Consider the following 27,039-nt stretch of genomic DNA (forward strand, 5'->3'; position numbering starts at 1 on the left):
CCGAGTAAAACAGCCTGCCTGAATAATGGCGGGAAGTAGCTGAAGAGTTCGATAACTTTCTTTTTTTAGCGTGCCATTCCTCTGGTTCATAAATGTTCATAGCTACTCGTAAGTAACACATTGGTCCATCATAGTATTCCAGTTATTCGATTCCTACTCTCAGGTGCTGATTGGAATAAGCAGTGTGGAAACTTAACGGAATACGGCAGTGTTCACGGCTGTATGCATCCTGCTCATTCCGTAGCGAAGCACGGGCACGTCAGTTAGACTAGTCTTCTTCTAAAATAAGTACGTCCCACCAATTAAGTTTGCGGTTTTCGCAGACGCTATCTTCGTCTGCGTTGTACTATATAAGGTTTCCCTGATGTTAGCTCCCATTCCGGCTAGTTGACATCCTTTATATTCATAAAGAAGCCGTTCAGTTTAAATGCTTATCCACTCCTTTATGTTGGCCAGTCATGAATTCAGGCTTAGGATTTTTAGATGTAAACTTCAAATGAAAAAAGGAAGGGAAAAGGTGCGCAAATAAGGTTAAAACAGGGACAAAAAGGTGCTGTTTTTTTCAACTATTTCCTCTATTCTAGTTTATTGAATTACAAACAAGTACATCAGATTATCACTCATCGAAACAAGGAAAAAACATGAAGCTTTTGTACTTCAAGACATTAAGCATCTTTACATTTTAAAACGTAATTTTGTTTCTATTAGGAGATACGAGTAGCATGTCTTTGTAGATGCTAAAGCTTCTTTCGACATCCACAGAAACCAGTGGGGTAAACCTTGCATTCACTTGGAATGGCAACTCTACAGATGTGGCGAATTTCTGTGTCTGAATTCTTCTGAAGAATATACTCAAGTTTGTCTTTGGCAAAGCCATCTATCTGCTTCCTCACGGAAGTAAAAATTTTCCAGACCTTGTTCTTCGAATCGTTTAATAACTGCAGTCAGATACTTGTAACTATGGACACAATATAGTTCTGTCTGAAAATTATGTATTTTCTCCAGTAACAGAAGTGCTGTACCTTGGAAATTGCACCTGCGTTGGCTGGATACAAAGAAAGCACACTCTAATTTTGTCAAAATTCTCACAAAACATAGCACCACACTCAATTCACGATCCCCAGCGAGTAATGACCGGGAAATTTGGAAGGGGCAGGCCAGTGGTTTACCTGTAGGTAACAACACGACTCGGAGCTTTCAGTAGAATCTTCTTCAGGGCAGAGGTGAATTGATTTGCGATGTCGTATTCGTTCCATATGGATTCACAAACCCTGTGAAGGGCATGAACCAAGCATGTCACATGCTTCAACTTAGGAAATAAAGGTTTAAATTGGTTAACAGCTGAAACCATGTATGGAGCTTGGTCCGTAACCTCAAGAAGAAGTTTTTCAAACTCGATACCGGTAGGCCAGAGTTTTTGGCAGAAGCCCATAATTGATTGCATTACTGTACTGACATTGGCTTTCTGCAGCTCATACATTTTTAACAACATGGGCCTAGCGTTTTCCCCTGCTAAGGGGAAAAATAAAATGTTCAAAACATATCGTTCCATTGAGTCTATGGTTTCGTCCACAATGATTCCCACATCGCACTTTCTCCTTGATTCTTTGTATTGTTTCCTGGTAAACAGGCTCCATATAGTTTTTCTTTACTCTCATCGGGCGTTGACATCTTTGTGTATTTTTCAAGAAATGCCTTGAAGGCTGGATGGTTCACCTTATTGAGTGGAATTCCTGCTTGTGTTAGAGCTGCACACAAATCAGTGTATAATTTCTTCAAATTTTGGCTTTTTGAAGAACTCTGTTGAAACGCATTTCGTAATAGAGATTGCCGCGATTTGTTTGCTTGAAGAGTCTTATTCATTCGATGCTTAGAGCTGGAAATGTGTTGTTTGATGCGATCTCGCTGGTGTTTTTCGAATCACAAATAGTACATCGCATAACAGTTCCATCAGTGTCTATGAAATCTTGTTTGAATTCCTGACCAGGAGCAATAAATCGGGCACTGGACACCTTTGGCATGGTTTAGTAATGTAACAAAGTGCTAACATCAGTTCACTTGCTAACTCAATGCGACTATCACACAACTCACTCCTGCGCTCACTCACTCACTTGCTGTTTACACTCTCTTATAAGATCGAGACAGTTACCAGAATGTTCTCATTCATGCTGGAACTGCAGTCTCGGCGATTTCTAGTAGCTTCGAGCAGAACCCAGTCTCAATTATCGGAACTACGCGGGTGCGGTTGCTGACATCTCTGCGTCACCAGCCTCCGCCTCCATGCGAACAGATGACGTCTCTCACAGTAACAGACTCACATTCACGAACAGCAGGCTACTGATTCTGGTGGGTTAGAATCACTCATTGTCAGTTGCATTATTGTGGGCTACATTATAGCGGAAAAGCGAGAGAAAGAGGTTTTGTCGAACACACAATTATTTTCCATTGTTGCAGGTGTGCTTTTAACTCCTGCGCGGTGTTTACTGAAAGAGGTAGGTTTATTCGCACGTACACAGCAAGCTGGGGAGACGTTACTGAGACGTTACTTGAAAGTTAAATATTTTATTTTGTTTAGAAATCGTATAGAATAAATTGGAACTTAAAAGAAAAAGGGGAAAAGGGAGATTATGGGCATGGTTGGAAGAAAAAGGGACAAAGGTCCCCAAAAAAGGGAAGAAGGTGCGTGAAAAATGCCTCTTTTCGCAACTAGAAACAAAATTTCACACTGTGATATCTTTCCGAACAGCTTTAATTTACCCTAACAAAAAAGGTGCGTACCTACAAATCCTAAACCCCAGGATATTCGTCTTCGGCCTGCACCTCGCATCCATCCGACCTTGCAAGAGCTAATATTTTCACCTCTCATTTAGTTACCCAAATAACAGTTTATTGAGCACTTCATCCTACGTTTTCAACCCAGGATATCTGTAACATTGTTCCATAAAGCTTGATTTCGAATACCTTAAAGTCGACTAATAGTATCGAACTTACCGGGCGAGTTGGCCGTGCGGTCAGGGGCACGCGGCTGTGAGCTTGCATCCGGGAGATGGTGGGTTCGCACCTCACTGTCGGCAGCCCTGAATATGGTTTTCCGTGGTTTCCCATTTTCACACCAGGCACTTTAATTAAGGCCACGGCCGCTTCCATCCAACTCCTAGGCCTTTCCTATCCCATCGTCGCCATAAGACCTATCTGTGTCGGTGCGACGTAAAACAACTAGCAAAAAAAGGTATCGAACTTGAAGGTACATATATCTATTTGTATCATTGACCACGTGTGGCATTTTGAAGACTGTTATGTACAGAAATAGTAAATACAGTATTTTACGTGTCGGGGCCATAAGAGGAAGTACACCAAGATCAACAACACCGATATGATAATGTTCAAACGGCGCAATGTGAGGTTTTTTGGGAAGTGAAACTATACTGGTATCGTACTTGTGAGGTAGTGTTACAATATTTCTCTACGGTCTGCCGAACTAGGCGTAGATTGACATAGATTTCAGAAGCAGTGAACTTGAATATGATGGTGTGGGATGGATTTTTCACTTTTTCAACAGACTTTATTCGGCCATAACTTACCCTTCCAATCAGTCATCAATGATCTGCATGTACGGCTGTCGTCCAGTTGGCAGATTCCCTGTCAGTTGTTTACCTAGCCTTTTCTGAAGTGTTTTCAAAGAACTTGGAAATTTATTGAGCCTTCCAACTTTATCTCCATATTATGATCTTTGGCACACAAAGAACTGAGTCCTGATCTTTTGGACAAATTCACGCATTCAAATTTACTATGATGTATATTGATTATTCGTTTTACTGTAATATAATGAAAGATTCAAGAGTAAAGAAGCAAGCCTGGCCTGTATATAGTTAAATGCTGCCGCCAGGTACTCACCGACGGAGGTGGGGGTGGGGATCCGTCGGGTCCAGCACCTCCTCTTAGCCAAAAACCGAAATGATAAAATTGTCATAGTTTTCAGGGGCGTAACCAGCGGTGGGGGTGGGGGGATTGGTTACTGGGTGTTAGAACGCCCCCCCCCCCCATGGAATTTTACAGAAAGAAAATAAACAGAAACTGGCAATAAACTAAATAAACATTCAGACATAATTGTAAAACCGACAGGTCTGTAATTCACTTGTATCAGTGTCCTTAAAACGGCAAGGCATGCATGCACCTTCACTGCGTTCTACCATTATTATATAACTATAAACCCTCCTCCTCCTCCTCCTCCCCTCCCACCATCGACAGAACCTGGCTACGCTACTGATAATTTTAATACGAGTAAACAAGGAAAAAAGATTATACGGATTTTAACTTTTTAATGTTTTCATTCTGGGTTAAAAGCTTTTTATAGATTCGTAATATATCATTGTAAATACCAGAATTTTTTTAGTGTGGTGTTACATATACATAACAGTATATTGCAATATATCTCAGTACTGCGTAATGCAGTACATGTCGACAGTAAATATTCAGAAACGTGTAAAAAAAATTCTGTTTATTATAGTTTGTTGGTTGTCTGTGGAACTTGATATTGTTCACTGGATAACCCCACCCCACTAAGAAAAGATCTTTGGTGCCCCTCCCCCCTCTAACTTGCTGCAAAAAGTTATTGTTTTTGCCTGTCCATTTAGGACAAAGGACGGTAATTGCTATCAGTCCTGTGCTTTGCTACCTACTTTCTGCCAGTAAGGGTGGTGGTGGTGGTGATAGTTATTGTTTTAAGGGGAAGTACAACCGGGCAACCAACCGCTTATCAGAGGAAAAAATGGAAGTGGTCTGACCTTTCGAAGAATGACGTTACCAGCAAAAGGAAGGAAAGGGCTGCGAAAATCGTGGAAAATGAAAGGCACTCTTGGCCTCCCAAGCCTAATACCGTCGGAATCGGAAGAGAACAAGGCCTGGCCAATGTAATTCGGATATGAAAAATGAAAGTGAGGGGCCTAGCATAAGTAAATGAAAGCAGTGCTAGACTGTGCTTGGGGACACGTGGTCGCCAAACTACGCTCCCACCGAGCTCGATAGCTGCAGTCGCTTGAGTGCGGCCAGTATCCAGTGTTCGGGAGATAGTGGGTTCGAACCCCACTGTCGGCAGCCCTGAAGATGGTTTTTCGTGGTTTCCCATTTTCACACCAGGCAAATGCTGGGGCTGTACCTTAATTAAGGCCACGGCCGGTTCCTTCCCACTCCTGTCCCATCGTCGTCATAAGACGTATCTGTGCCAGTAAGACGTAAAACAACTTGTATAAAAAAACTACGCTCCCAAGTTGATAACTCCTAAGGGTCTACCTTTCAGTCGCCTCTTACAACAGGCAAGGGATGCCGTGAATGTATTCTATCGCCTCACCCTCCCGCATGGGAATGTCAATACCGAGTCTCAGCAATGGAAGAATTCCCCATATAGAGCTGAAATGAAGGAACGTATTGATTGGCGAGATCTTCAGCATCTCTCCGAAATGAGAACTAAATGATCATCCTGAAGATAGCTTGTTCCACCTCCGCCTAGTCCTCAGCTTTCATAATCAGTCAGTGATAGTTAAAAATGAGAATCAATATACCCTATTGGATACCTGTGTTGTTAGAGCTTTTCGTGTTTTATATACGTACAGGTTGATTTAAACAAATAGAATGTCATCACGTTGTTTTGTTTCTTAAAACAACAATTACCTCAACCACCACCTTGCTTATTTTTTAAAACGTGACTTTGTTTTGATTGCCCTCTGTGTTACTGTGTGCCTGTGAGTTAGTGTAGTTGTTTGGGGATTGAAGTGAGTTATTGCTTTTTTGTTAATTTTCTAAGATCTGAATCTGTGGAAATATGTATGCTCTCGTGTCCTTTAATTAATGATGTTTGGTCTCCGCAGAGACCTGGTGCAGGTCTTTCGAGTTGACGCCGATCGGTGTCTATCTAATATTGAAGATGCGAAAAATACCCAGTCCCCAGACCGGAGAAAATTATCAGTTAAGGTTAAAATCCCCGACCCAGCCGGGAATCAAACTCAGCACCCCCTTGGACCAAAGGCCAGCAGGCTAATCAGCCGGGCACTGATGCCCTAAAAATACACTGACTGACAGAGCAAATGCAACACCAAGAAGGAGTGGTTCGAAAGGGATGAAAGTTGGGGAAAAAACAGAGACGGCACGGACGAATAATTGATGTTTATTTCAAACCGATATGCAGGTTACACAATGCGCACGGCATCGACTCAGTAGGATGTAGGACCACCGCGAGCGGCGATGCACGCAGAAACACGTCGAGGTACAGAGTCAATAAGAGTGCGGATGGTGTCCTGAGGGATGGTTCTCCATTCTCTGTCAACCATTTGCCACAGTTGGTCGTCCGTACGAGGCTGGGGCAGAGTTTGCAAACGGCGTCCAATGAGATCCCACACGTGTTCGATTGGTGAGAGATCCGGAGAGTACGCTGGCCACGGAAGCATCTGTACACCTCGTAGAGCCTGTTGGGAGATGCGAGCAGTGTGTGGGCGGGCATTATCCTGCTGAAACAGAGCATTGGGCAGCCCCGGAAGGTACGGGAGTGCCACCGGCCGCAGCACTTGCTGCACGTAGCGGTGGGCATTTAACGTGCCTTGAATACGCACTAGAGGTGACGTGGAATCATACGCAATAGCGCCCCAAACCATGATGCCGCGTTGTCTAGCGGTAGGGCGCTCCACAGTTACTGCCGGATTTGACCTTTCTCCACGTCGACGCCACACTCGTCTGCGGTGACTATCACTGACAGAACAGAAGCGTGACTCATCGGAGAACACGGCGTTCCGCCATTCTCTCATCCAAGTCGCTCTAGCCCGGCACCATGCCAGGCGTGCACGTTTATGCTGTGGAGTCAATGGTAGTCTTCTGAGCGGACGCCGGGAGTGCAGGCCTCCTTCAACCAATCGACGGGAAATTGTTCTGGTCGATATTGGAACAGCCAGGGTGTCTTGCACATGCTGAAGAATGGCGGTTGACGTGGCGTGCGGGGCTGCCACCGCTTGGCGGCGGATGCGCCGATCCTCGCGTGCTGACGTCACTCGGGCTGCGCCTGGACCCCTCGCACGTGCCACATGTCCCTGCGCCAACCATCTTCGCCACAGGCGCTGCACCGTGGACACATCCCTATGGGTATCGGCTGCGATTTGACGAAGCGACCAACCTGCCCTTCTCAGCCCGATCACCATACCCCTCGTAAAGTCGTCTGTCTGCTGGAAATGCCTCCGTTGACGGCGGCCTGGCATTCTTAGCTATACACGTGTCCTGTGGCACACGACAACACGTTTTACAATGACTGTCGGCTGAGAAATCACGGTACGAAGTGGGCCATTCGCCAACGCCGTGTCCCATTTATCGTTCGCTACGTGCGCAGCACAACGGCGCATTTCACATCATGAGCATACCTCAGTGACGTCAGTCTACCCTGCAATTGGCATAAAGTTCTGACCACTCCTTCTTGGTGTTGCATTTGCTCTGTCAGTCAGTGTACGAAAGTATCACATAAAAACTTGGAAGAATGACACGAAAGAAATTAAATATTGCCCAAAAATTGCTTAGAATACTTTTTTATGCAGGCAGCAGAGATCGGTAGCAAACTTACATTCTTTTGTCCTTTCTAATTTGACAGCTTCCTGTTTACCTTCACACTTCATTTAATCACAAACTATTTCTAAGGAAAGGAGATCCAAATAACCAAACACAAACAAAATCACTTGACATTATCGTCACAAACCATATGTTCTGAAAATGGCTAAAATAATTCTAATAGAAACAAAAGATACGTTTGAATAATTTTATTTTGGGAAGGAGGGGCAAATGTGACGTAATGATAAAGTATAGTAAAATGTGCTTCATCTTCATCATCAATCAATACTGATCTGCATTTAGGACAGTCGCCCATGTGGCAGATTCCCTATCTGTTGTTTTCATAGCCTTTTCTTAAATGATTTCAAAGAAATTCTATATTTATTGAACATCTCCCTTGGTAAGTTATTTTATTCCATTCTCATGAACACTCCTGATCTAACTTCAAAATATCGAACAAGCCATTGTACGTTGTATTGATGCTTCATATTCATTACAAATCAATCAATCAATACTCTTGTGCTCTTGTTATTGTGTTCACAACAGCTAGAAATGTGTTTAATTTAACTTAAATCAATATTAAGAGAACAGGATAATAATATGAGATGCCGTAGAAATCATTGGGATGAGTGTGGAAAAACTTCGGAGAAAACACCTGCGCCAAACATTGCCCAACTTGTAGACCATGTGCTTAAGTACAAATCTATGAAAGAAGATGGTATGAAAAACACTCAGCAAGTATGTTTTTGTACATTTATCCGCAGTTTAGCCACACTTGACAAGTTATTCCATAGAACGTCTCGTTAGAAGTAGGGCATTTGTCGAATGTTGGCGGAAGGGAGGGGGTAGCGTCTCACTCGGCGTCCCCACCAGAGAACCCGTGAATGAAGTGTGGTGGTTTAAGATGTAAGCAGAAGTGTCAGAGTGGGGCTATGATGTCCGGGCCAAGAGCTGCAATGCGCGCGCCAGCCTGCTCGCTTGCTCGCTCTATATTGATCGCGCCACAGGAGGCCACTCGACACAGAGACCATGTTGCGAGAGGTCAAGCACAATCGCAGGCACGGACTGCTTACTTTCGTTCCAAAGGCACGGAGTTTCTTTCACATGTTGTTTCAGTTTTGGGTGTCACTATGAGGACACACTTTCCATTCCTCTAGCAGCCTTACCAAGCGGCCAACACTTGTCTGGAAAGCGTAACTTGTCGTAACCCATTTCTGTAGTTCTGTACTAATTCTCGCACTAATTTCTGTAATTGTACTGGGCGTAGAACTGCTTTTCACTCTTTCCATTCTTTTCTGTTTGGTACCTGCACTCTTCAGTACAGCAATGTTTTTGCCTGAGTGCAGTGTCTGTGGTAAAGGCCTAATAACAATAATCATACAGCCTCAGCTACCGCGTGATTTGACGCCATTTAAACTACCTACATTCCTTTTTTTTTTTTTTTTTTTTTTACTCTGTCAGGAAAGCCGAAACTCTGTTGGTGACCTGCTGCCTGCTGCCGAGTTTTTAACTAATTTTGTCGGGTAAACACGAAATGCGTCCCTAAATATATTTTCAATGGCGTCGTCGTACGGCATGCACTGTCAAATTTCAGCGGCGGCTCGTGACTAAATTTTCAGGAGGTTCACAACAAAATTTGTGTTCACGTCTGAAATATACCAAAGTAGAATGCAAATAAGTACAAAGTCACTTAAATCATTTCACTAAAAGTTCCTTGTACGGTTGCTTCTCTACTCATAATATGGTAGAACCTTTGTAACCGAGGATGCATTTTCCAGAGACTAATCTGTGAGTGTACAAGAAAAGTGAAATTACGACTGCCGGGCAGAGTCGCTCAGGCTTTGGGTGAGGCTCTGGCTTTCTGATCCCGTGATTACGAAAACCTGTTCAGAATTAGCTACTAACGAAATCTTCCGGCGATGTAACACAATAGTAACTTCTGGGAGCTGTGGCCAGTAGTAACAGGGGAGGTGGCAGACCCTTGTGGTCAATTATAATACTATCCCTGGTTTGAGGGTGGTTGTAGACGGAAAGGCACATTCCTTACTGTGCTCCTCGCTTATGGATATATCCGTGCATAAACCATGACGTCATCTCCATGCGCATGCGTATAGTCTTAAGGTTCGTAGCAAAATCTCCAGTGTGCTCCCTGGCATTGTCATTCGAAACGAACAGCTGTCACTGTAACGGAGCTTCGATATAAGTCGAATGCTTTCGATCGATTGACGAAATCAGATCGAAGAAAGGAAACAATTTTGAATTACCTGTATCCATGAATGTGTGAATATGCGTTACAACTGGGTGTTCACGTGCTCATGTGCTTCTGATAGCCCACTGCCACTGTCAAATTTACTTTTTTCCGTCCTTCTAAAATCCGACTTCCTCTGCCGAGTTTCTGTCCGTGATCTTGGCATCCAGAGACCGACATTGTATCACCCATCCATACAAAGAGTAGTTTGAGGCATAGATGAAAAGATAGCAGTCCTTACGTGGAAGAACAATCTCCAGGTCAGGTCATTGAAAATACATTGTCGGCCACGTTCTGAACGATTTTTAAACTTGTGATACCGTAATAATAATAATAATAATAATAATAATAATAATAATAATAATAATAATAATAATAATAATAATACTTTTACCCGTACCACAACACTACAAGAATGATAATGAAGCGCTTAGTTGATAGGCAGTATATCTGGAGTGGCTATTTCTAATTTGTTCCGGAGGCTGACTGCCTTGTTTCTACTTTGATCTGAAGGCTGGCTAAATCATCCTGCATGTAGTTCTAGATAATGATTGAGCTCCCCTCAGTTTCATTTTGAGACTGACTGCTTCCAGTTGTATCGGGAGGTTGATTGAACTTCTCCCAGTCACATCTTCTGACAACAGTTCTGCTCCCACGATTAGGCCTATTTTGTTGGCACTACTTGATACATTATTATTGTCCTCTATCACTTCTTCACGTGTCCGACTCGTTGACTGAATGGTCAGCGTACTGACCTTCGGTTCAGAGGGTCCCGGGTTCGCCGGCCGGGTCGGGGATTTTAACCTTAATTGGTTAATTCCAATGTCTCGGGGCCTGGGTGTTTGTGCTGACCCCAACATCCCTGCAACTCACACACCACACATAACACTATCCTCCACCACAATAACACGCAGTTACCTACACATGGCAGATGCTGCCCACACTCATCGGAGGGTCTTCCTTGCAAGGGCTGCCCCCGGCTAGAAATAGCCACACGATTTATTATTTGCTTCTTCACGTTTCAGGAAATATGCATGTTATATGTAAGAAAGAGTGGGTATTTACTTACGGATTTATTTAGCTTATGGCAAATTATACATAAATTTACATTTACGTAATTATACACATTTTTTTTTTTGCTATGGGCTTTACGTCGCACCGACACAGATAGGTCTTATGGCGACGATGGGATAGGAAAGGCCTAGGAGTTGGAAGGAAGCGGCCGTGGCCTTAATTAAGGTACAGCCCCAGCATTTGCCTGGTGTGAAAATGGGAAACCACGGAAAACCATTTTCAGGGCTGCCGATAGTGGGATTCGAACCTACTATCTCCCGGATGCAAGCTCACAGCCGCGCGCCTCTACGCGCACGGCCAACTCGCCCGGTATACACATATTTACAAATACAAATTATAAAATCGACTGAACAGCAAGGGAGCTTGGATTGCCGAATCAGGGTTGTCCAGCCATTCTATAGCCCCTTCAGAAGCATGTATTAAATCCTCCACAGATCCATAGTAGGCCCTGGATGCACATTCGTTGACGATATATTGTATTATTTTGCTTTGGTGCATCAACATCACAGTTGGGAAAATTGAACCTCATCGTCCTTGGTTGGTTCGGACTCTGTTCAGCGCAACTCAAGTTTTGCGTGGCTAATCAAAAGCAGGTGGAGGGGAGTGGGTATTAAATAATGCTTGTCACTGATTTGGAGTTGTGTTGGTCTATTCAAATCGCTATTCAATTGCTGACTTAAATGGTTTGCTAATTTTCTCTTGCGCTGTTTTAACTGATGGGGATCTTCAGCTTCAGCTACACCTTCATGGATGAGGAGACCTAAGTTTGTTGATATTTTCTCGTACTCTCGGACTAAGTTGTTCATTTTTCTTTCTCTCTTATTCTTGTTCATCAGTCCCTGTTTCCAGTTCTTTTCTGGGTCGAGTTATGGATGAAGGATCTCCAGCGTTGCCTGTCTCTCCAATACTCTTCTAGTTCTCCTGCTTCCAATATTTCTTCCATCTTTCCTCCTCTCTTCTCTATACTCTCCTTCACTGTATCCGTCCACCTCTTTCGAGGCTTTCCTTGTGGTCTTTTACTTGTTTATTATTATGTTATTTGTTTTACGTCCCACTAACTACTCTTTTACGGTTTTCGGAGACGCCGAGGTGCCGGAATTTAGTCCCGCAGGAGTTCTTTTACGTGCCAGTAAATCTACCGACACGAGGCTGACGTATTTGAGCACCTTCAAATACCACCGGACTGAGCCAGGATCGAATCTGCCAAGTTGGGGTCAGAAGGCCAGCGCCTTAACCGTCTGAGCCACTCAGCCCGGCCTTTTACTTGTTGGTATAGCCTATATCTAAATACTTTCTTTGGAACTCGGTCTTCTTTCCCATTCGCATCATATGTCCATACCATCTCAGCTTGCTTGTTTATATTGTCCTGTAGTTTAGGAACTCCAATTCTCTTTTTAATGTCTTCATTTATGATTGTACCTTGTTCTTTTCTTCCCTACGATACCTCTAAGTAAGGAATTTCGTCTCAGCCGCCTGAACTCTACTCTCATTTCCTTTTATTGCTGTCCAAGTACCTACTCCGTATGTCAGTATCGGGACATTGTAGGTCGAATACAGACCTTTGTATTTCCTTGGAACTGCCGGGTTGAGTGGCTCAGACGGTTGAGGCGCTGGCCCTCTGACCCCAACTTGGCAGGTTCGATCTTGGCCCAGTCCAGTGGTATTTGAAGATGCTCAAATACGTCAGCTTCGTGTCGGTAAATTTACTAGCACGTAAAAGAACTCCCGCGGGACTGAATTGCGGCACCTCGGCGTCTCTAAAAATCGTAAACGTAGTTAGTGGGACGTAAAGCCAATAACATTATTGCATTTCCTTTAAACTCCTTATTATAGGAGGTTCTATCTGACTTAGCACAGGCCAGAAGAAAATAGGAGTGGATTTCACTTTGGCTCATCCTGCAGTTGTAGGTGACTTTATCACGTCATACTCATCGGGGATATCCAGACGTGTTGAAATAAGCTTTTCGAATGGTCAGAAGTTTACAACATGCAGCTCATATTCGATCCCAAAGAGAGGGAGGTTTTGAACTGCAAAGAGGTATATACAATAAATTATGAGTATATACTCCAGGGATTCTCAGTGGGGGAACTTACAACTGTGAGCACGGGGAATCTAACTGGACTTGGCATTGCTTTCACTTACTTGCGCCAGCTTTCTCGTTTTCATCTATCCTATCTGATCTCCCTTTGTAACTCTTCTTCTCTTCCGAACCAGAAGGTATTGGAATCCTTAGTTCAAGCAGCCTTTAATCTCGAGAGTCCTTCGTGACTTTTCTTGTTGTTTTGCCGCTATCTTCAGACCTCTTCCATACTTCCTCTCATTAGAGTCAAAAGGGGATGATTCACATAACACTCTCTCTCTCTATCTATCGGGCTATGCGAGGAGTAACATAACCATGATGAAATACCACTTGTTTAGTAGAAATACTGGTTTATTCAACATCACAGTACATACTATATACGGTAACTGTACAAGTCCACTCTTCAAATACACACAAGTCAATACATCAGCTTACTACACGTTGAAACATCTGTGCTACGACTGACTTCCAACTGAGTGCTACATCCATCTGATACACAATGAGAGTGACTGGTTTTTGGTTTTTTTTTTTTTTTTTTTTTTTTTTGTTCGGAGGAGGGTGGGGGGACGACGCCCGATCCCCCCGCGTGGCAATCGACAAAATCTACATTGCCTCCGACATGCTATTAATTTCTAAGAAGAAAAGAGATAGCAGGGAAAAGTGGGAAAGCTACTACAGGAGTACGTGCCTGTTTGCACGTTAGACGCGTTACCAGGCAAGGTTTGTGTTGGTAAGGTGGTGTTAAGGTGTGGTATTAAGGGTCAGGGGAGAGTGACTGGGACACAGCTCACATACATATACACAGCTGACTGAGTCCACAGACTTTACATAACACCACAGAGTAAATGCCTCTTCCAAAGAGTCCTCAGTATGAGGGTACATTGATCCCTAACAACTAATACTAGGGAAGTACTGAAATTTTCGTACTGTAATGAAAATATTTCTGCAAAAAAATATCTCGATGAAGTTGTGAAATGGACAGCAGGCTATAGTATGATGGTAAACAGGGTGAAAAGTCAGGTTGTAACTTTCACCAAGAGGAAAAGTCCTTTCAGTTTTAGTTACTGTGTTGAAGGTGTGAAATCCCTCATGAGTATCACTGTTAATACTAAGGTGTTTAAAATAAGGAACGATCTTCTTTGGGGTAATCACATTAAAGCGGCTGCAAATGAACGTTATAGATCTGTGTTCATATGGTCATGAGGATGTTTGGGGGCTGCTGCTTCTTTTTCAAAGCCCTTGATTCTTATCACTGCAGATTGATTTTTATACAGATTGTAGATAATTCTTCGTTCTAGGTATCTGATTCCAATTACCTTTAGAATCTCAAATAGCTTGGTCCAATCAGCATTATCGAATGCCTTTTCTAGATCTACGAGCGCCATGTACGTGGGATTGTCCTTCTTAATTCGATCCTCTAAGATCAGATGTAAAGTCAGGATTGTTCACGTGTTCCTACATTTCTTCTGAAGGCAAATTGATCTCCCAACTCAGCTTCAAATTGTCTTTCCATTCTTCTGTAAATAATACATGTTAAAATGTTGCAGGCGTGAGGTACTAAACTAATGGTGTGGTAGTTTTCACACTTGTCAGCACTGGCTTTCTTGGGAATAGGTATAACAACATACTGCAGAAAATCAGATGGCCCTTCTCCTGGCTTATACATCTTACACACTAAATGAAATAATCTTGCCATGCTGGTTTCTCCTAAGGCAGTCAGTGAAATAAAATGGCGTATGGCTTTTAGTGTCGGGAGTGTCCGAGGACAAGTTCGGCTCGCCAGATGCAGGTCTTCTGATTTGACTCCCGTAGGCGACCTGCGGGTCGTGATGAGGATGAAATGATGATGAAGACGACACATACACCCAGCCCCGCGTCAGCGAAATTAATCTATTATGGTTTTAAAATTCCCGACCCTGCCGGGAATCGAACCCGGGACCCCTGTGGCCAAAGGCCAGCACACTAACCATTTAGCCATGGAGCCGGACAGACAGTAATTCAAAGGGAATGTCATCAATTCCAGGTGCCTTGTTCCTATTTAGATCTCTTACAGCTCTGTTGATTTCTGACCTCAAAATTGGGTCTCCCATTTCATCAGCGTCAACAGCCTCTTCTTGTTCCAGAACCAAATCATCTACGACTGTTCCTTGATGCAACTGTTCTGCTTTTTCTTCCTTTCCTAGAAGTGGCTTTCCATTTGAGCTCTTAATATTCATACATCTAGATTTCCTATCTCCAAAGGTTTCCTTGATTTTCCGTATGCAGCATCTACCTCTCCTAGGACCATATAGTCTTCAGCATCCTTGCACTTCTCCTTCAGCCAGTCTTCCTTCCTTAGCTATTTTGCACTTTGTATCCACTTCATTCTTTAATCGCCTGTATTATTTTCTGCCCTCTTGATTTCTTGCATTCTTGTATTTTCGTCGTTCATCAGTCAGGTCTAGTATCTCCTGAGTTATCCATTGATACTTAGTTGATCTTTCCTTCCTTCCTAACATTTCTTCAGCAGCCCTACTGTCCTCATTTTTCACGACTGTCCGTTCTTCCTCGATCGTGTTTCCTTCAGCCTTTTCATGTAGTTCTTGTGCAACATGTTCCTTGAAACAATCCCTCACACTCTTTTCTTTCAACTTGTCTAGATCCCATCTCCTTGCATTCATTCTTTCTTCAATTTATTCAATTTCAGATGGCATTTCATGACCAACAAGTTGTGGTCGGTGTCCACGTCTGCTCCTGGGAAAGTTTTGCAATTCAACACCTGATTTCTGAATCTCTGCCTAATCATAATGGAGTCTATTTGATACCTTCCAGTGTCTCCAGGTTTCAGCCACGTATACAGCTTTCGTTTACGGTGTTTGAACCAAGTATTGGCAAGGACTAAATTATGATCATTGCAGAATTCAACCAGCCGACTTTTTCTTTCATTCCTTTGTTTACCTTCTCTTCCTTGGCCTACCACTACATTCCAGTCTCCCATTACAATTAGATTCTCGTCACCTTTTACATATTGTATTAAATCTTCTGTCTCTTCATATATTCTTTCGTTTTTTTTCATCATCCGCTGAACTAGTAGGCATATAGACCTGTACTGTTGTGGTGGGCATTGGTTTGGTGTCTATCTTGACAACAATAATCCCTTCACTATGCTGGTCATAGTAACTTACCCGCTACCCTATTTTCTTATTCATTATTAAACCAACTTCTGCATTTTTCCTATTTGATTTTGTGTTGATAATTCTACAGTCGCCTGACCAAACATCCTGTTCTTCCTGCCAACGTACTTCAGCTATACCAACTACATCTAACTTTAGTCTATCCGTCTCCCGTTTCAGATTCTCTAACCTATCACTACGATTCACACTTCTAACACTGCACACTCCGACTTGCAGAATGTTAGTATCCATCTTCCTGATGATCGTTCCCTCTCGTGTAGTCCCTACCCGGAGATCCGAATTGGGGACTATTTTACTTCCGGAATATTTTATCCAGGAGGAAGCCATTATCAGTATATCATTCATACAAAAAAGCTGCATGTCTTCGGGAGTTAGTTACGGCTGTAGTTTCCCTTTCTTTCAGCCGTGTAGCAGTATAAACAAAGCTAAGCCATCAATTAATGAATATTCAAGATAAACGTAAATATTATAACTAAGTGGTCCGCCTATTCAATACAATATATAATGGTTACGACATATATCAAAAAATTTTAATATGTCTTTCCAATTTTAATAATATTTATTTTGTATTTCTGATATATTAATGTTAATTTATTAATAGCTGATGATGTCCCTTAGGGGACGAAACATGTACTAAATATAATAAACTATATATTGTATTGAATAGGCGGACCACTTAGTTATAATATTTAAGTTTATCTTGAATATTCATTAATTGATTGTAGTCAATACGGGATTAGTATTACTTGAAATGAAGCTGTTGAAGCTTGTCACTTGTAAAGCTAAGCCATGTTGAGTATTATTACAAGGCCGTATCAGTCATTCACCTAGACGACCGCCCTTATAACTTCCGAAAGGCCTGTTACTCCCCTTTCGATGAACCATTCGTTAGCCTGGTCTCTCGACCGATACCCACCCGATATGGTTGCACCTGTGGGTTGGCTATCTGCTTCATTGGGACGCGTACGCCTCCCCACCGGGGCAAGGTCACATGGTTTGCAGGGGAGTTAAAATTAGTTAGTGGGTCATAAAACCATTATTATTATTATTATTATTATTATTATTATTATTATTATTATTATTATTATTATTATTATTATTATTATTATTATTATTATTATTATTATTATTAGTGGAAATACTGGTAGTTTTAGACACAACTCTATTCTAAACAGTCGATGCATATTTTTGCTTGTAAATAACTAAAACATTGAGTGTAATTAGTTACAGCATGTGGATAAAACATCTGGGGGTTCACTGCTTTAAACAAAGTGATCAAATGTATAGTTTCTTGGTGTTTAGATCGATGTAAATAGTGATATTACTTGATTAGCACCACGACTTTCCTTTTAAGGCTCATGGTTGCAGTTCAGAGAAGTTACTAAAACAATGAGAAATGAGTGAGAGAGAATATCAGGTGTAATTACCTTACACTGATACATTTTTCTGATAATATTGCTGGCATTGTGATAACAGCTGGCATCTGTTTGTACAGAAAATACATTCTTCTTTCCTTCCTGGCAGTAAACAAGTCCATTACTTTGTCATTGAAATCAACCAACATATTGGTCATGACACAACCTACCTATTCATTCTGGATCGGTCGAAGCTGGATAAAAATTGTCAGGAGCTGAATCCGGGCCTCTTAGACTAGAGAACCAAAGTATAAAAGGCATGTCCCCAAAGCAGAGAGACACTAACGTAGAGCATAGGTTAATTTAAATTAATTAGGTTTATTAACATAAGCCTGTAGAGAAAAGGACGGAATATAGGCATAAAACAAATAAATGGGAAATGCAGGGAGTCCAATAACCACATACATGGTTTGTAAAGATACTCTAGTCACAACCAAATCGCTTGACATATCAATCTGTATCTTATAGAATCTTACACCGTCGCAACATATGTATCATAAACCGTGATACAATTTTATTTGTTACTAGACAGTGGCAATTAAAACACGATCCAAAGTATTTCTTTCTTACCATTTGCAATCATGAGGTGCAAAAACAGCTTTCACACAATAAAATTATCACGGCTCCCCAGACAAAGTCAAGGCTTTTTTGTAAAAAAGAAAAAAAACAAGGCTCTCAACAATCTCTATAGAGACTGCATCCCCAGAAATCAAAGACGCCAGTGAACCAAGGCTGGCAGAAAAGTAAACAAATATGGAACACAATGAGGTAAGAAAAGGAGTTGCCATAGTTATGGAAATAAATAAACATATGTCATAAAGCAAGTAAAATGCGAGCAAAATCCCGAAATAAACATATTAATCGACTGAGGAAGCCGGAAACAATAACGAGATAAAATAAGAATAATGAGATACATAAGCATAAGATACTGAGAAGTAACACAGTTCCGATAACCACTCCACACCCACACAGAGAGAGAGACCAAATAATATGCGAAGCAGAGTGAATACAAAATGTAATATCAAAACACGTTACGACATGAATCGTAACAGCATGACATGAATCAGTCGACGGCTCATGAGCTACATCTGAGAGCACACATCAGATACCTGGGTCACCGCAAGGAGGCCTGGCTCACCCAGTCAGAACACATAACAACTTATACGCCGCATAACACGTATTCATATCGCACACCAAGGTGAACATGAATCGTACAGTATCAGCGTTAAACCATAATACAGAACATAAGCTCGAGCCAAACGTCGAAGACATAGAGAAATAAAAGGCCTCCAATAAAAAACCACAAACAAGTCCATCACACACACGAATAATCGGATCGGTGCTACCTTTAGCTCTATGTAGGAACGATTACATAACAAGCAGACATGAAGAGAAAGGAAGAACAGTGAAATAAGTTTGCAGCAAAATGATAAAAGAATAATACACAAAACAGGAATCTCTCAGAAAACAAACTAGGATAACATTGGCAAGCCAAGAAAGGATAAGTAGAAAAAAAATACCATCAGATTGGAGAAGTCATATTCATTGACACTAAGTAGTCATATTCATTGACTCTAAACATAGGGAGCCATACAAGATAAAGTTTTAATCTTTTTGTAGAGCCATTTATGTGAGATGAAACCCATCTCGTAAACTAATGTCTCCCAGAGATAACTCGAATCAAAGATAAGCTAGAAATAATTGCTTTAGCCATCCTCCGTTACACGAGGTGCCATCTGTCTAATCGGGACGAACTACACGTTAAGTCAGGCATAGAGAACAGTGAGCAGCCATAACAGACTGATCTATGACATTGTAAAGAATGCGATATCTGTAAAGTGCAAAAGTAAGCTATGAAGGTAATGAGGTGCGGCTGTCATCTCCTTCACGTTGTACACCATAGCTAGAGCAGACAGTCTTTCTTCATCCACTGAACTACTTAGGAATATCTTACTCAGCTTTCAAGTTGGAAACCACTTGGCTGCTTCAGAAGTAGACATGGGGACCGTAGTAATTAATTTCAAAAATGTAATCACTTCTTCAAAAGGTTCCTTGAGATCGTTTTCTATCGAGAGAATAAGGAGGTCAGTCACATTCTTCATTTCTTTAAAATCACTTCTTGAGTAAGACACCTGCAGTTCAGTTTTTAGTTTGTTTTTGTCAAGGAAATGATAGGATTCTATAATATGCATAAGATTCTCCTCTTGAAATTTATTTTGGAAAGATGGGAAGAGTTGGTGATCAAAGAAGACGGAGGCCAGTAAACGGTTGGAAAATTTGAATGCAATGTAAGAACACTTCTTGATTTAAAGTTCCATCTCATAGCTGAGATCTGAGGAGCTATTTCACCCACAACCTTATTAAGAATGATCACTCTTTGATGTAAATGAGAAAATGATTTATAATCACATCACACACCTCATTCTCTGCAATGTTCTTGAATATTGACTATTTTTGCATCTTCTTTTCCCTCTGCTATCTTCTTGCACATTTTCCTTCTCAATGATGCTGTCAACATTGTCCTTTACTTTTGAAATTCCAATTTCAAATGACGTTACAGCGCACCATACTGATACAGGGTTAGAAGAACGCTTTTGCAATTGGATGTGTAGAATATCCATGTAAGGCATAACACTCTAAAAGATTTCCGTCCAGAAAGTTAACGTTGGCTGTTGTATTTTCAGAGGTAGTCAATGTGCTTGAAACATAGTAGTTGTCTGTCTGCTTGTGTCTTCAGTTTTCTTCAAGCATTCCAATACGACTTCTGTACACTCATGCAACGTAAGAACACTTCTTGATTTAAAGTTCCATCTCATAGCTGAGACCTGTGGAGTGCTTCCACCCACAACCTTATTAAAAATGATCACTCATTGATGTAAATGAGAAAAAAATGCTGGAATCTCAATCTCACTAATAGTGGCACAGAACAATCACACATTTTTGTTGTGGCTAGCTGCCTGGACCAGAATTACATTTATTTGGTGGGCATAACAATGCACAAAGTACACAAATGGATAGTCTTTTCATACAATTGTTTGTAGTCTGGACTGTCAGCTGCTCATAACATTGGCACTATCGTAACTTTGGAAGACTAGTTTTGCGTTTTCCTCTCCAGTGAGGACCCCTTTTATATAATAAGCTAATGAGTATAGGTATTGTTTCCTGCTGGGTTTAAGAAAGTCCAGAACCTATCAACAGGCTTCCCATTAGCTAACACAAGTGAAGTACAATGACTAACACTTTGAATCACAAGTATAAGAATTAAAGGAATGTCACCTATTCTTTACAAATTAATATTTGATGTAAGTTTTATTCACATTATATCAGGGATGGTGCGTGGTATTGTTGCAGGGTTGTACAACTCCCAATAATTTTGCACTTCATTTGTCGTCTTTTCTTCTAATGTTTTACCGGGCGAGTTGGCCGTGCGCGTAGAGGCGCGCGGCTGTGAGCTTGCATCCGGGAGATAGTAGGTTCGAATCCCACTATCGGCAGCCCTGAAGATGGTTTTCCGTGGTTTCCCATTATCACACCAGGCAAATGCTGGGGCTGTACCTTAATTAAGGCCACGGCCGCTTCCTTCCAACTCCTAGGCCTTTCCTATCCCATCGTCGCCATAAGACCTATCTGTGTCGGTGCGACGTAAAGCCCCTAGCAAAAGAAATAGCTTCTAATGTTTTAGTTTAATAAACCTAACATGTATTCGAAAACATGTTAAAACCATCTTCGGACGTTCGCTGTACTAATGCTTCATAACGAACCAACAAACGTTGCTGGCTTCGAATCAAACTCAGGGGGATTGCATTCCTACGGCAACTCCATAGCAGACAGCGCGGCGCAGTGCAACTCAGCAGGGACGAGCCTAAGCTTGCATAGCATCAGGTAACATGCTCGCCAGTACCGGTCTCAGGGAGTTGCACGAGACTAGCAACAAATACAGTAGAGACAATACGCGACACTCAGCGAGATATGGAGGAACAGCTATTAGATCTCTCTCTAGCGGGTAGACCTGAGAGAACTATTGATTCTGTCATAAGAGCACGTGTATTTGTGTGTGAAGTTTTTGGTGTTATTTATGCGTTTTCAATGAGTTGACATAATTAAATAGTAGCGTGTGTCATTCCTTGATATCTCCTCTCAGGATGAGGGGAAAGGTATGTGCTGTGTTTGGCTGCAATAACTATAAAGTAGAGAAGAATGCACGGTTTTTTTTTGCTACCCTCGTGACAAGAAAATGTAAGTAATATTGTGTTTGCATAATTATATATTCTTCGAGTGACAAAGAGATTTTTATAGTACTTCATAATCTTCTGACCTGCTCGACCCATATTTTAACTGGCTTAAAAATATAATACGCATATTTTATTGTATAGTGCAGCAGTTAACCGTCAATACCGATGTGGTGTTGTAGGTGTGATCTGTGGGTTTTGAAATGCCACAGAAATGATTTGGATAAGATGTACAAGAAAGAAAGGACGTTAAGCTTATATAAGAATTATAAGATCTGTTCAGATCATTTCCAGGCCAGCGACTTCAAAAATCCTCGACTATACAGCCAAGGGTATGTTACATTTTTACTCTAATTGTACGTAAATATTCCTCAAAGCATCACTATCGACAATATTTTCATACTTTTCTTTCTTTTATCCCTCTTCTCAGATTAAAGCCGGGATTTTATAGATTTCCTTTCTGTTAGTAGGCTTCATGTTAAGAGGAAAATTGTCCAGCTTTTAAATGTTAATTCATTGCATTATGTGTGTAAGGAATGTACCGATATTTTTATTGACAAGTGTCTTAATGTGATGATACAATGTTTTTTAAATGAGAAAAAAAAAGACATAATCTAACCGTAAAAGTTCAGGCAGGAATGCTAAAGCAAAAAAAGTAATGCATAAATGAAGGATCAACCCATTTCACAGCAGTCCATTTCACATCTTCTTTATATGTCTAATTTTAGTCTTTAAATAATAACCTCTTAAATAATTCTTCATTCATTTATCCAGAATTGCCTTAGCAACTTCAAAGTTATCTCAATAATACATTTTTTCTAGACGTAATTTATTTATCCATTTTCGTATATGCATTTCCATTGATAATTGAATTTAGCGCGACTTTTCAGGTCAAGTCACTAGGAGCGCCACCGTCGATATGTCTCCCATTTTAACAAGGCTAAATCCGTAAGTGTCGCGTATTGTCTCTACTGTATTTGCTAGCAAGTCCCCTATAGAGAAACAGTTCCAAATGTCCCCGTTAGATTGCTCTACTCTGCAGAGATTACTTCATTCCTACTTTCTCTCCTCTCGCAAAGGTAATTCATTTCCATTTTTTTAATTTACAAATTTCGTTTACGTTGCACCGACGCAGATAGGTTTTACGGCGACGATGGGATAGGGAAGGGCTAGGAGTTTGAAGGAAGCGACCGTGGCTTTAATTAAGGCACAGCCACAGCATCTTCCTGGTGTGAAAATTGGAAACCGCGGAAAACCATTTTCAGGGCTTTCGATAGTGTGTTCGAACCCAATACCCCGAATGCAAGCTCACAGCTACGTGACCCTTACCGCACGTCCAACTTGGTGGGTGATTTCTTTTCCATGCCATACCAGACCACCTCCTGACCCCAACGTGACATTTTCGATCCGGGCTCAGTCCGGGGGTATTTGAAGGTCCTCAAATACGTCAGCCCCGTGTCAGTAGATTTACCGGCATTTAAAACAACTCCGGCACCTCAGCGTCTCCGAAAACCTTAGAACGTCTTTAGTGGGACATTAAGCCAATAACGTTTTTATTAAGAGTAACTGTAGTTACAGTGTATAGGCCTATATAGCCTCTTATTTCCTGGGTTGTAATTGCCAGATATAGAGTTTTTTGTTATTTCTGTAAGCTATAAAAATGTGACGCTGGAAATGTTGGTGCAACACCCAGTGTCAGATACCACCAGCCGCCACTGCATTATATACATCACAGGACCAGTTTTGTCCCTTTAAGGGTCATCCCCAGCCATTGCAACTAAAATAGACAATTACTATAAGGTACCGGTAGTAGGGATATAACCTGTATGCTTAACAGTAACACTTTAAAAACTATGGACTATACTATAAATTCACAGAATAAATATGTGATTTATTCAGCCTTAACTACTAGAATTTGTCGATTTTAAAGTCCACTTGTTAAGTTTACATCATGTTTGACATAACACATTTTTGCAATAAACAATGATCTAAGATGAATCAGTCCAATGTTAAATACACACATACACATATACATTTCAAAACGGATCTTATTAGGCGTTATTGAAATATTTTGGATCTAAGATCTCCTATTCTACAAGGTTCCTTCAGCCAGACACATCTGTTGAAGGCCAAGCCATAGATCATACTTGACATGAACCTTATTAGATAAATATTGTTGCCAACTGCAATAGAATTTCATTGGCTAAGTCTGTGAAGATTGCATTTTATATGCGGATGCAAACACAGTAGTTCATAGATCTAATTTTTAAAACATTTTTAAGTGTGTATGTTTATGTGTGTTTTTAACATAGGACTGATTAATCTTAGATCATTTGTTTATTGCAAAAATAGTTATGTCAAACTTGACGTAAACATAATAAGTGGACTTTAAAATCGACAAATTTGAGTAGTAGACTGGATACATCACATGTTTAATCAGTAAATTTATAATATAGCCCATAGTTTTTAAAGAGTTCATTTTTAGGAATCCAAGTTGTAATCCTACTCGTGTCAGTAGAACTTCTGTGGGACAAACTTTCGGCACCTGCGGTGTCTCCGAAAACCATAAAAGTAGTTAGTGGGACGCAAATATCAACCATGATATTTTGATTCCTCTGTGTGAAGAAAGAAATAAGACAGTTTAGGTAGTACTGTCCAGCAAGTGTATGCTGCTATTATTCTTATTATATTATTCTTATTATATTCCTACTACTGTATATAAATTGTCAATTTCAGTAAATCTCAGCCACAGACGCCCAAGGGAGTTTCGGTTTACTCTGTCTGCCATCTAGTAGGCCTAGAGTAAAATGGAACTTCGAAATTGACGAGCAGACGGCCAGATGGCGTTAAATTAATATGTTGCACATGATAGCTGAGGCCATACGATTATTATTATTATTATTATTATTATTATTATTATTATTATTATTATTATTATTATTATTATTATTATTATTATTATTATTATTATTATTATTATTATTATTATTATTATTACCAGAGTGTTATCAACCACGATATTTTGATTCCTCTGTGTGAAGAAAGAAATAAGACAGTTTAGGTAGTACTGTCCAGCAAGTGTATGCTGCTATTATTGCATTCTGAATGAGTTAGCTGGAAAATTTATAATGTCCAATAACGGACCATTTATATTGGTATTAGGACAAATGTGTCATGAAAAGGAGTATAAAAAACTTTAGAAGATAATATTGCCTAAATTATTGGCTTATAATTAGGGATCTGCACTGTTTGTGAGATTATTTATTTATTTATTTATTTATTTTATTTATTTATTTATTTATTTATTTATTTATTTATTTATTTATTTATTTATTTATATAGAATTAACTTTATTGTGGTTGAAGTGTAAGGTACTTTTTTAACCAAAATATTGTGATGATCGAACTGAAGGAGCCAACATTACTGCTGTTTCGTTCTTATAAGGGATATGCTTACAGAATGATGTGTGTCTGGTGTTATTTTATGCTAGAAGAGAAGAGAATAGAGGAGAAGCATTTTCTTGAAAAGGGACTGATTTTTATTTAGTGAGAAAGGGAAGTTTCCCTTCTGCTATTGTGAACTGTATTGGCGTCTACTTTTTAAAATATTTTATCGCTTCATTTCATGTTGATTGATAGAATATTAATATTGTAGCAAAAGGTTTTTTTGCTAATGTTGATTTTATCCCTCAGGTATGAATTTTATTTAGACATTTGAGAGCTACATTGTTACTTGTTTCAGTTTGCAACTTCGTGGTGCACGACCGCTGTCTCAAGACTGTGGTGTCCCCTTGCTCTAGCATTGCAGCCAGCCTCATCAAGGTGAGCAGAGACTTTACTCTTAGAATTGGACCTAGTGTCCACATTATGTCTTTGTACAGAATGTACAGTTAAACCTCAGTAAAACACTCTTTGCAGGACTGCGCATTAGCCACGTATTAAACAGAAGCCAACAAAATATGTACCGTACCATTTAACGGATAACTTTGTTTCCATTGTTATTTAAATATTGCATACAGTATTCCCTGCAACTGCCTGGTCAAGGGTCAAGCGGCCAATACCAAACCTGTCAAACTAAGAGTAAATCAGTGGATGCGGGTGGAGGAGTTCTCGCTTAGGAGGCTTGCTGAAGCCTTTTTTTGTAGGAAATGGCACATAAATTCATCAGTTACCAAATCATGGCAGTAAAATCCGTTCCATCCAGTGTGGAGGAAATGCTATACTACAGCCAGACCATAAGAAGGACCATCAGAGAGTTAGGAAAGAGCAATTACTGCTGTTCTCATTTGTAAGAGGGGTGATATAAAAGATTGTGAGAACTATAGACGCATTATAAACTCAGGATACAAAATTTATATAAATATAATTAAAGAAAAACTAAAAAAATATTACCAAGACAAAATTGGAAATTAAGAACAGAGTTTTCAGAAGGGTTGATCATGCCCTAATGCGTAATTCACTATGAAAATACTAATGGGAGAACACAAGATAATTTAATGTTGAAACCCACATAGCATTTATTAATTTCAAAAAGACCTTTGGCCAAGTTGAGAGAAATAGAATGCTAAAATTTTAAGCAAGGGCAATGTCCCTCAAGAAATAATGGGTAATATATATACAGCATACGGTGTATAATTCCAATCAGGTCAGATCAGGAACACCGTCGCACCATCTACAGGGTATTGCGTTTCTCGATGCCACGTGCCCTCTTTAACTCCAGTTCATTCGTTCGAGAACGTTTTCATTCCCCACCATGAAGGGGTGGGGCGGGCCACCTGAAGGGTCACGCCCTCCCTCTGGCCAGGAGATTGGACGTGGAAAAGAGCTGCGTTAGATGAAGGAGATGGGTAAAAGGTGATATAAAAATAGAAAAGGAGATGCGGGGAGGTGGCCTCTTGGCTAAGGGGGTATAAATATATTATGAGCTTTATTTACAATGAGATACAGTGATACAGTGAGACATGATGTACAGTGTAAGCAGTAGGGGAAAGGTTATGCAACTAAGATGGAACGAAGGAAAGGTTATGCTAGATTGGGAGGTGGGAGATGAAGGGCGAGTATGTGGAAGAGGGAAGAGAAGTTGAACAGGGAAGTGAGTAAGAAATGGAAGAGGGACGATGGTGGGGAAAGGAGGCTGGGCGGACTAGATGTTTGGCAAGAAGGAGCGGGCCGGGGACGGCGACGGGACGTGGTACGGCGGTTAGAGGTTTTGGGAGGAGAATGAGACGGTTCGATGTGATGG

General features: G+C 40.8%; 1 protein-coding gene across 6 annotated transcripts in view; it reads left to right on the plus strand.

Moving 5' to 3' along the window:
* Positions 1–27,039, plus strand: part of LOC136858040 (diacylglycerol kinase theta) — a 559,022-nt gene that overhangs the window by 195,376 nt on the left and 336,607 nt on the right. For all 6 annotated transcript variants that reach the window (XM_067137265.2, XM_067137270.2, XM_067137266.2 and 3 more), the window contains exon 2: positions 25,540–25,619. In XM_067137265.2, coding sequence (XP_066993366.2) covers positions 25,540–25,619 — 80 coding nt within the window. The remainder of the gene's footprint in view (positions 1–25,539; positions 25,620–27,039) is intronic.

This window comes from Anabrus simplex, chromosome 1 (assembly GCF_040414725.1).
Source record: "Anabrus simplex isolate iqAnaSimp1 chromosome 1, ASM4041472v1, whole genome shotgun sequence".
Classification (NCBI taxonomy): Eukaryota; Metazoa; Arthropoda; class Insecta; order Orthoptera; family Tettigoniidae; genus Anabrus; species Anabrus simplex.